The sequence below is a fragment of the Microtus oregoni genome, unplaced genomic scaffold (genome assembly GCF_018167655.1).
Source record: "Microtus oregoni isolate MIOR12 unplaced genomic scaffold, Mior012 000026F_ref0000081, whole genome shotgun sequence".
In the NCBI taxonomy this organism is placed as follows: domain Eukaryota; kingdom Metazoa; phylum Chordata; class Mammalia; order Rodentia; family Cricetidae; genus Microtus; species Microtus oregoni.
The window spans coordinates 30,273,209-30,285,433 of NW_024543085.1; the positions used below are offsets into that span (position 1 = coordinate 30,273,209).

General features: G+C 36.6%; 1 protein-coding gene across 14 annotated transcripts in view; it reads left to right on the top strand.

Annotated features, from left to right (window-relative positions):
* Agbl3 (AGBL carboxypeptidase 3) overlaps positions 1-12,225 on the top strand; it is a 77,618-nt gene that overhangs the window by 40,504 nt on the left and 24,889 nt on the right. For 7 of the 14 annotated variants that reach the window (XM_041675623.1, XM_041675625.1, XM_041675626.1 and 4 more), the window contains 4 exons: positions 159-271; positions 8,364-8,430; positions 9,910-9,990; positions 11,580-11,637. In XM_041675623.1, the coding sequence (XP_041531557.1) occupies positions 159-271; positions 8,364-8,430; positions 9,910-9,990; positions 11,580-11,637 (319 nt within the window). Of the gene's footprint in view, positions 1-158; positions 272-5,610; positions 5,721-8,363; positions 8,431-9,909; positions 9,991-11,579; positions 11,638-12,225 lie in introns of those variants that run through there. The other 7 variants (XM_041675631.1, XM_041675632.1, XM_041675633.1 and 4 more) reach the window with 4 other exon arrangements.

Sequence of the window (12,225 nt, forward strand, 5' to 3'; positions counted from 1 at the left end):
GGTTTGGGTGTATGTAGTTACCCAATAACTGTTATTATATGTATATAATCACTAAATTATATATATATATGTATTTATATGTATATATGATCACTAAATTAGTTTAATTATAAAGTAATGTTATTCTTATAATGAACTCATTTATAATTTTCCCTTAGTATTTTAAGTGCCTGAAAGAATTAGAAGAAATGGAAAAACATATGAACTTGGAAAGAGGCTTTGATGATTCAGATACTTCTCTAGTAGAAATATCAATGGATGTGGAGTCTAGGTAAGTCAGGTTCATTGAAGTAATTGTTAAATTGTTTTGCTGAGCTTTTATTATACAGAAAATTCTAATACTAGGGAAAGTTTTCACAAGTGCATTATTTTGGTCAAATATATCAAAGTTTCATTTGATTTATTCAATATGAGCACGCTGTGTGCCATGTGTTTACTATAGGTAAAGGACACACCACGGTGCAATTGTTTTTGCATTCTCTCTTATTTAGACCACAGCAAAACTGAGAAAACATTAGAGAGATTTCCCATATATCCCCATTGCTATACGTCCAGAGCCTTCTCCTGCTATCAACATCCAAGGATGGTAGATTTTTCAGTGAATGAATTTCATTAACAGACAGTTACGTCACAGTTCACATTATCAGCTACTCCAGTCAGAAAGTAATTCCGCATGCTGTGTGTGTGGACAAATTTATAACGACATGTTTCCTATCATCAAAGGAGAAGACAGAGTATCCTCACTGCATTGGCTCATACTCCATCCATTCCTCCCCCAACAACTGGCAATCACAGACCTCTATCATTGTCTACTTAGTTTTACCTTTTTCGGAATGTCATTTGATTTGAATTATATTATCTTTTCAAATTGCATTTTAACATTTAGTAACATGCTTATAAAATTCTTCTGTCTTTTCATGGTATGATGACACCTTTATTTTTAGCTCTGAGTACTAAGCATTGTGTTGTCTGAATTATTCACTCAACTGAAAAACATCTTAGTTGCTGCCAAGTGTCAGCATTGTAAATAAAACTTCTATAAACATCAATGTGTAGGTTCTTCTGTGATATATTTTAATCTCTTTTGAGTAAAAATAAAGCAATGTGATTGCCAATGTAAATGTACAATTTGTTGTATGTGTGCCCTTTATAGTAATACCAGTATAGTGCTGTAGGTTTCACATATAAAATTCCAAGAGGCATGTTGGCTGAGGCCATAAAATGAAGCATTCAAGTCGTACAGAAAGGGTTTCTTTACTCAGAGATGTTTAGGGTTTGTTTTGGTTTGGGCTTATTTGTTTTTTTAGCATAGGGGTAGTATACTTTCTCTTTACATTTAAATTTCAAGTGTTAAGAATTCTTAAAGAGACCTACCCTCAACAAAATTTTAAATTGACAGTAGGTCATTGTTGATAATTGGTACAACATTGTACTGTAGAACTCTAGAATTTACTCCTCCTCCTTAACTGACTTTCATGTCTATTAACTAGTAACTTCCTTTTGCTTCTGCTCCTAACACCATTCTCTGATGCTATGAATTAGACTATTTTAGTTACTTAGTATAAATAGAATTGTGAACTATTTTTGGAAAATGTTGTATAAAACATTTTAGTGCCATTATTGTGTCAGCTCCAGAACTGGGTTCTTGATTGATACCCACCCAGTCATAGTGTATCATCAGAGTTATTATTAGATTACCTAGTAGTTACTAGATTATAGTTTTCTAAGGAACCTCCATACTATTTTTAATAGTAGCTGCATCATTTTGAGCTTTTGTGTTTGTATTATAAATGTCCAATTTTATTCTTTTAAATATGGACATACAGTTTCTTAGCATCATCTGTTGAAAAGTCTGTTCTTTCCCTATTGTGTACCTTTGGTTGAATAACATTGACTGTTGTGAGATTAATGCTGATTGTTAAAGTGATTGGCTTTAAAGACATCTAAAAGATTAGTAAATCACACCTCTTGGTGCAATTGAGAGGACATTTCCACAGAGGATTAGATCATGAGGGCTGGTTCAATCTATTGATGGATTCAATTTGGGACTGTTGGGACATGGTAGAACTATAGAAGATAGGGCCCAGTTAGGTTGCTGGAACCACGATTTTGAAAAGTTTGTCTTTGCCCTAACCATTGATCATTGCTTCTCTTCTAGAGAAAAGGACAAGAAAATATTTACTTGTATTAGGACAGAGATATTAAAACATAATATAATTAAGTAGGCTGAAGGTGACTCATTATAGACCTTGAATGCCTCATTTGTGTTATAGAAATTCTTAAGTTATATAGAAGAATCTCACATATAGTCAGAAAGTTAAATATTCCCCATATTGACTTGATGTATCAAATAGAAATATCAACAATTAACTTAATAATAATAAATACAACCTTGTCCTGAAAAATCCAGTTTTAATTTTATGACATGGACAGGAGGGAAGTCTATGAGAATTCTAATTGGTTTATGAGAATACCATTTTCTGTCTAATATAGATTCTTCTAAAAGCAAGCTAGTGAGTAATAGTACATATTTTATATCTATTTCCTAATGTTTTTTCTTCTTAAAATCTATAGTTAGGTTATGCAGTAACCATTAGGTTTAAAATAATTTAATGGAGTCTTTCTCATGGCTTAAAAAAACATGTGAATGGTTATGCAATTTTTGTCAATTCTGCCAATCACATACTCTCCATTGACTCTTCTCACCATTAGTTCTTATTGTTAGAGTTCTTTTCCTTCACACATTTTTCCTTATTACTACTAGCATGGTCTTGCTTTCTTAAGCACAAACTGCAGCTATGCCTTCTATGTACTATATACTAAGTTCCTCAAATATTTGGAAGTTTTCTTCTGAACTCTTTTCAGTTGTCTAGTAACAGCAAGTGGTAGTTTTCATGTTCCTTTTAAAAAGGTAAATATGCACATTACTACATAGAATATCACTGCATTTCAAGAGTGACGCTTCTTCATTGTATATTATATATTACACAGTTTCTAAAAGGAAATATACCAACCAGATAATTCTACATTCTACAGATTCTTATTGATAAGTGTATTGGTGCTAGGAAAGCAAAGTCATGTCTCAATTTCTCAAACAAAGCTAAGATATTTTAAAAAGCAGTTTTAGTAGGCACGATAGTACACACCTACAATTTCAGAACTTGGAAGCCAAAGCAAGAGGATTATGAATTTCAGACCAGACTGGACTACATCCTGATATCCCATCTCAGAAACCAAGAGTCATTCTAGATAACACATGATGACACTGTATTTGTACAGTGCTTTATTGTGCTAGATAATAAATATTTCTTTGTACATTCAAACACTCAGTCTTACTTCTCTTAACCTGGTTTAGAATTGCTTATAAAAATAGGTAGTTTTCCAATGTCCCATCACAATGACAGACATTGAAACTGTGGATTATTATGCAGAAATAAGGAAAATCTATATATGCTAATAGTCTGTAATAAGTACAACTTTATATAGGTAGAATAATATATTTTATAGGGAATAAGGGTATAAAAATTCAGTTATCCATTCATGTTTTAAAAATAAAACAATAAAAGGATAAGTTTTAAAACTAATAGAGGAAAAAGCCGAATGAAAATTTAACATTTGTCATTAGGAAATTGCAAATTAGAACAATGAAATACTATGACAAACACTTTAGAATTTCTTAAAATCCAAAGCACTGACAATACTAATGCTAGTAAAAATGAGAGAAAATAGGACCCCTGTTTGGGTGGGTTATGTTGTGTGTCTCTTCCCGGGGAGATGCGAATAAAATCCTATTCATTCCACGTAGAGCACCAAAGGAGACCAAGGGAATAATTCCACTTCAGTTTAGCCTGGTGAGCCTATGAACATATTGGAATGACCAACACAAGTATTAGTGACTCACAGGCTGCTGCAGCGCCAAAGCCATCACATCATGGCCACACCTCACAAAAGTTGTGTCCACCCTGACCCTGACCTGCTTGCTGATGTCTCTACCAAAGGAAGCTCCCCCTTCCCAGAAGCTGACTTCTTATTTGACCTGAAATAGAGGTTTTGTGAATCTTGTAACTTTCTGAGTTTCCTGAGCCTTCTAAGTTTTACGAGTTCCCTGGGCCTTGAAAGATCTCATAGCTTCCTGAGTCTGATGAACCTCCTTCCAGGAGAAATGTTTCCATTCAGAGGAAATAGCTACATAACACTCCACCTTTTCCTCAGGCTCTTACATTCTTTCTGTCCTCTCTTCTATATTGTTCCCTTAGCCTTCAAGAGAATGGTATAGTCATTATTCCAAGCAATAGACACTTATTCTCAGCAAACGAACCATTTTTGAGTCTCCACTATAACTATTGCGCGCGCACACACACACACACACACACACACACACACACAAACACACACAATGAAATATTCCTCCACATCAATAATCTATATACCTGATCACTAATATTTAGAAGGCAGATGAACAAATAAATCATATTTGATTGACTGACAATAGCAGTTCAGATGAAGAATATTCCTTAATTGTTATGTTTCCTACACAATTATTAGGGCCTTCATTTTCATGCTGAATAATGGATTTCCTCCTTCTATATTAAAGGTAGAATCAGAGGTATCTTCTATCATGCTACCTTATTCCCTCTTGTTTTCCATTTTTCCTGCAAAATCATAGAATGACGAGAAAATTATCACCCATGTGTCTTTTCCTCGTAATTCCTTCCTTAGTTGAGCAGGCAGATGAGTCTTAGCTGCATTTCTTATCACCCACAGCAAAGGCTGCACAGCTGAAGCCACAGCCTCCTTACCGTCCTGTCTCATACATGCTACTTTATTTGTGAAATTGAAAGGAAAATTTATTGCAGGCCTGAAAACAACTCCTATATTAGTGACTTTCCTATAAAACTGTAGCTACACAATGCATTGTGTCTATCATATTAAACAGACTTTAGACGGAAATATAGAAACCATGAACTAACAACGATGATGACTTGCAAAGGGTGAGCTTTAACAAAGGAAGCACAAATGGGTGGGTGTGAATTGCATGCACTGCGTGAACCTTAGGCAGTAGGAATCAGAATTTTTATGTGAACCTGAGACACTAGGAATCAGTATTTTGTCATAAAGCAGTATCACATACTATAAAAGTGCATAGTGTCAAAGGAACATTGCCATCATTCAAAATCATCTGTGTCAGCTAGGCAGTAATAATACGCTACAGCAGGGGTTCTCAACCTGTGGGTCGCAACCCCTTTGGGGTCACATATCTATTATCCTGAATATCAGATGTCTACATTGTAATCCAGAACAGTAGCCAAATTACAGTTATGAAGTAGCAACAAAATAATTTTGAGATTGGGAGTGGAGTCACTACAACATGAGGAATTGTATTAAAGGGTCACGGCATTAAGAAGGCTGTACATACAGCATGTCTCCCTAATGTCTGGCCATCCCTGAATACACTGGTAGAAAGTTTGAAATGAAAAAGAAAAGAAAGGAGCTCCCTTTATTTCCTCTGTTTAAAATCCAACAGAAAACAAACATCAGTTCTGTTATACAGTAACATCTTCAGAGTACATCGTTTGTACAGAAGGACTAAGACCCAAACTCTGTTTCCAGAGATCCAAGCACGAGTGAGAGCACGTCCCTCACACGGCTTTCCGATGATACTCAGGAGGAGCCACTTCGTAATCACTGGCACTGAGCAAAGTTGCAGGATCCTTCGCCAGGTACTTGAGGAAATCTTGAAACTCTGAGAGACTGCAGCATGCTGAAATTCTCATAGATGGCCCTGACGCACCCATGTCCCAGCTGCATGGAGCGACACATTTACTGAGACCATTTGCCTGGGGATCGAGTCTCAGGCCTCCACGAGCCATGGTGTCAGCTTTCAGGACTCTTTAGCTTCAGCCCTGTTCATAAACGTTTCTTGGTTTTCAGCAGTAGGATCCCCTCAGGCCCCCTTCCAGGAGGCTGGGGTGTCTCACTGGTACTGTCATCATCTCCATGTCCTGGAGTTTCCTGCCTCTTCCTTTTTGTTGTTTTTCTGTTGCAGGCCAGGAACAGCCTCTCTCCTCTTGCCCTCTGCTTCCTTGTTCCTGACTGATTGACCTTTAACGTTCTCGCTGTTTCTGCAAATTGGTGTCCACAGAGTTAGCTGCTCTGCTTTCTGGAACCCATTTATCCCACTCCATCTGTTCCAACACTGTGGTGTATGAAATATTGCCCTTGTTTGTCCTTTTGGTCCTTTACACACTTTGCTTCCTAGACAAGTGGTCCGTGAAAGCACAGCACACCTCACCCTCCTGGAATTTAGGCTTTGGGTCTGCTTGAGTGCCATTTATAAATGATTCACCACCTGCTCCTTCTCCCACCACCCCCAATTACCACCACCTACTCTCTACCACATGCTACTTTCAAAGGCTGCAATTAGAACCATATAGTTCATCCGCCATTTGGGGGTATAGATCCCATTCATCAGGGAGACATGTCACTCCATACCATTAGGAAGAAAATGGTCACTGTGATTGCTCCATTTTCAGATGTCTCAGCCTTGATTGTGGATCTTCCAGTCATGTAACTTCCACCCCAACATGGAGGTATACCATCTTAACATGTAGAAAATGTAGCCACATTAGAATTGCCCCTGTAGATTCTCTAACCCTAGACAGATCAACCACAGGTGTATGAACCATCATAGGGGTCATGAAACTACTACACCAGCTCATCTTTGTGTTTTAGGTTTAAACCAAATAAATTGAAAATAAGTCCACATAGTATTTAAACCGCTTTATTTATAATTGCCCAAACTGGAAGCAATCAGATGTCCTCTAATAGATGAATGAATTTTATATAAAAAATTGTGTCCGTATAATTTTTATTCAATGATAAAAATAAGTGAGTTGCTGAACCATGAAACAGTATGACAGAACAGAAATCTAAGTCCATATTGCAACCACATACAATGGGTTTCATCTTGATGAATACAATACTAAAACAAGCATGGTCAAGAAATAATAACTGAGAAAGATTTGTTACCTGTAGCAGATAAGGAGAGCAAACAACAGCAATGCCTTCCTCAAAGACAGTGTAGGAATTTTACTTAGAAAGCCTACAAATATTAGTATAAGAAAGCACTGGGCGGAGGGGAGACACTTTCCTGAGCTTGCTCAGTTAAGGAGTAGATTCTTGAACATGCTCAGTTTTAAGTCATGCTTCATGAAAGAAAAAAGGCAGCCACATTGATGCATTCGTGGCCCAGGATCATAGATTTTAAATTGTAAAAATGGCAGACAGGAACACTTCGGGACATGCTCAATTTGCATCCTAAAGGAAAAGACACTTTAGTGGTAAATCAGTATAGAAGTCTACCCCTACAGCGCCTGCCTCAGTGTTGGTAACAGTATTGGTGAATGAAAAAAGTCTGAAAAGGCTGTGTAATCTCAACTACATGACAATGGGCAAGACAAAACTAGTGGGGGGAAGGTCAGTGGTTGTCCACAGTTCCCTGGAAACAGAATCATGGGTAGATTTTTGAGACAATGAAATTGTGTTTGATGCTGTGGCGGTGAAAGATACATGTCTTTATAAGTTTGTCAAAGTTTACAGAATATATGTTGAGTCAGCTAGTAGACAATAGATTTCCTGTCCATTGTAAGAAATTACCGTGTAGCACAAGAAGCCAATAGCAGAGAAAACTGTGCAGCAGAGAGCTTGGAATATCTATTGTGCATTTCTGTAAACCTAAAACTTCTTAAAAAGTAAAGATTTATTGATTAAAAATAATATATAAGAAATACAACCCAGAAGTATTTCCTTTCATGAGTTGTTGCTCAAACAAATAAAGTTTATTTATTAATACTTTGTATTAAGTGATCATAATTAGAAATAGATTTGTGTTTGACCTTTTGTTTCTTGAGGTACTATACTTTGGGTGGCCCTTAGTTGTCTTTAAGCAAGATAGAAATATAACGATATAAAATTAATTTTAAAAGCTAATGATACCCATAAGAGTTAGAGAATTCCACAGATATATCACTTGTTTATTTATTAACAAGGAATACTGAGCCTCACTGTGTGCCAGGTCCTATTCTCACCCTAACAGCACAGTAATGAACCAGACAGAAAAAATAAACCGTGCTCTCCTGGGGCTTACCTTCCAACAACATATTTCCAAACATCTATAGTTTCTATCATTCAGAAAAGAAAAATACCATTTCTAAGTTGTATGGGACCACCTAATGATAAATAACTTTTGTAAATATCATTCTCTTTAGAATTGGAATTGTCTATTCAAATAAAATAATGAAGTAAAAGCAATGTTGAAATTTTAAATTCTGAAAACTGTAATTATTATTATTTTCCTTTTCTAGTAGTCGAGGCTCTGACAGTTCAGAGTCTAATGAGACTCCGACCTATCTTCTCAAGCTGACCTCTCAGGTATGATTTAAAAGTTTGCTTCAGTATGGATATGTTAAGCAGGTACACTGATTATTGTTATTACTAACAACCAGGAAAAGGTCTGTGCATCTATCATTATTGTGCAGTAATAATTGTTTTTCTGATTATATACATATCTTTAAGTCATAGAAGTTTTATTCCAACCCCCTTACTTCATAGATGCCAGGAAGTGAATTAATTCTCAAATTCCACACCACTTGTTAATGCCACATGAGGTACACTAACATACATCATCTGGTTATTGACCCAATATTCATTTATTTAATTACACATATTGTTAACATTGTGCTCAAACTATGAACCAGGCATAGCCTAGGTGCTGGGAACAGAGCAGTGAAAACAATGAGTCAGAAATTCTTTCCTTTGCTTCCATATGTGCTAGTAGGGAGAGCGACACACGAAATAGGGAAACATACGGTTCAATAGATGAGGGTAGGTGCCTGAAGATCAAATAGACGAGGCTAGATGCCTAAAGAGTCAATACATGAGGGTAAATCCTGAAGATTCAGTAGATGACGGTAGGTGCCTAAAGAGAGAGAGTTCATATGAAGATCACAGTTTGCATGGGCTTACTGAAGAAAGAGGATACTTAAGTGAAGGAATAAGCTCCTTTTCACTGTGTGACAAACAACTTCAAAACCTTAGTAATTTACAGTAAGCCTTTATTTTCATATACCATATTCACTAACAACCCATTAGCCACAGTAAGTCATATAGCCAGCCAGACTCAACATTCAACAGAAGGGAGAGGTATGTTCTACTTACCCTGAGAGGCTCTACAGCCTTCCACAGCGAAAACTGGGGATGCATAATCCTATTAAGGAGGACAAAACATTTGGAAGCAGTGGTTTAGCATTCCACAGTTTACCTCTAGGTTACAGTTATTAACTTCCTGTCCAAAGGCTAAAATTACTAGTATTTGTTCCCTTTCTGAAACACCCAGAATCTCATCTGGGTATGGTTATCAGTCCTCCATCAAGTCCTATACCAGGCCTGGACCAAAACCTATAAAATAAGGCAAGTTATCTGCCCCTCTTGTGTACACCCATAATACTGGAACAGAAGTTGGGACATTATAATAGACATCCCATTAAAAATAAAGAATGGATAGTATATAACAGACATAGAACCAAAACAATTCTGAGTTTGCATGCATGTGTGCTAGGGACCAAAGCCAAGTCTTTGGGCATCCTAGGCAAAAACCACAAATTTTTACTGTTCAGATATGGAGTAATCTTCTCTCCTGGGGATTAGAAAACATTTCTAAAGCCCAATTACCTTTTAATAGACTCTTCTGTTTGCTTTGCATGCATCTAGGGTTCACAGTTGCAGTGGGAGGAAAGGGGTCATTACTCCATCTTCTAGGAAGTGAGTCTCAAAATGCCTGTATTTAGACACTCAAAATGACTGACTTTGATATATTCATTAAATACTAATTTAAAATACTCTTTCACGTAGGGGAAAAACAAGAAAAAGTATCTGAAAACAAAGAGGGAAAGAAATGCCACCTTAGCAAAGCGCCGGAATTACGCAAGAGAGGTAAATCATGATTACTGTAATGATGTAAAATGTTTTAAATATGAATACAAGAGAATAGCAAGTCATGTGTTCTCATTTTTCCTCAGAAAAAACTGAATAGAACTTTGATCATATTATTTGCTATTTACAAAATCTCAAAAGATCCTTGACAGGTGAGAGATAGGTCTTGCTAAGGCGACATGTTCGAATTTCATTTGTATTTACTTTATCTTAAAAATATTTGAGAAAGCTTACAGAATGAATATATGATATTTAAAAAGAAATTTAAAAGCAAGGAAACCTAAGAAAATATGAAGGAATGAAAATAGATGGCGCCAAGAGATGGGCATCTAAATGACAGCCGAGATCTCAGCAAATCTCTTCACTGGCAAACTGGCAAACACTGCTTAACAAAGAAAGAAGAACAGCCATTAAAAGTCTAAGATTATACATAAAAAATAAGGTTAAAATAAAAAATAACTATTTAAAATATCCTCACGTTCATTGAAAATAGCAAGTCTGAGAATCCAAACTGTCCTTGTTCCACTCTCAGCTCAGTTAAACAGAAATGCTACCGCAGAATAGTACAGCCAAGAAAACAGGTGACACCTTTCCCCACGGCTAACAGAGATACATTCCCAGGAGGAGCAAGGCATTGGTAATCTAGCCTCCAACTACCTATTTATGAGGCTAAGTTCAGGGTGAGTGCAGAGGAAAGGACAAAGAATCCTACTCCAACCCAAGTGTTTGGCTAGAGGTTTCATCCTAGGTTCTGCTCCAATGAATAAGTGAGCCCTGGTCATTCTTGCCTTATAAAGTATGGATTCAGGTCCTGGAGACCTATGACTGTGATAGCCAGGCTCCAATCAGAAGAGCATCGTAGTCACCAGTCCCACCAGCCTGGGAGAGAGCCAGGCCATACAACAAAAAAGCATCCTAGTCTCTTCCCAGAGAATTGATTTCATTTGCAACAGATGAAGAAAGCTTCCCTACTGGCTAAAGTTCTATCATTCTCTTTTCCATAAAAACAAACAAACAAATAAACAGGGATATAACTGTGTCACTATGCATCAACCCTATTTCATAGTCTAGTGTTACTGAATTATATGCACTAGATGATGGCAAAAATGCTTTTCATTTATCTTTCCCTCCTCAGACCTTTTAGAAAATTCTTTATAATATTAGGCAAAGAAACAAAAGCTTGAAAATGTTTTCATTCACAATGATCTGTACATTAGTCAAGGTTCACAGTCAAAAGTTCAGTGTGCATCTCTTTTAGTCGAGAATGTCAGGTTTGTGTTTCCTCTCAAAAGAGAAAGCAGTATACTTTCAGTTTCCTTTGTTTTAGAGTTCTTTACAAAGCTCAAGAAAATATTCTTTATCTCTTTGTCAAGATATATGAGTGCTGTATGAGGAAAAAAAATCTCTCTTTAGTAATAAACAAAAATACTGATTTTTCCTGCTATTTATTAATGAAAGAAAAATAAAATAAAAATAAATAAGAAATGTTTGTTGAAAACCCTTCCTTCATATTATAATAAAATAAGAAGCATACCGCAGTTTCATGTTTATAATACATCATCCTACTTTCTGATTCTCTGTTCCATTAGGTTTATGGTAAAGAACATTTGCTCCAAAGACACGAAGAATCAAATTCTGATGTGAAAGGTAAACTTCTGTTTTACCTTCTCACAAACAATTTATTCAGCAACACTCATTTTATGCTATAACTTTGAGGTTGGCGCTTGGTGCCAAACATTCTTTTTTTAATTTTTATTTACATTTTTTGTTGTTGTTTTCTTTCAAGACAGAATTTCTCTGTAGCTTTGGAGCCTGTTCTGGAACTCTCTCTGTAGACCAGACTGGCCTCGAACTCAGAGATCCTCGCCTACCTCTGCCTTCCAAGTGCTGGCATTAAAGGTGTGCTCCACCACTGCCCTGCGCCAAAGATTCTAAGATGTATATGATGACTGACAAGATGGCTCAGCTGGCAAAGGCGCTTGCCACACATGCCTGGCATCCTAAGTGTGATCCCTAAGACCCACATCAAATTGGAAGGCAAAAGCCAATGCCACAAAACTGTCCTCTGCACTCCACATGCTCTCAGTGGCGTGTGCTCTGCCACACAAACACTTCATGTATGCACACATGACACAATAATGATTAGTAAATAAATATGTTTTAAAGAAATATATGATACCAGTTCTTCCTTTCAGGAGCTCATCTTCTAACCAGGGAAGAAAAGCAAGTAAGCAA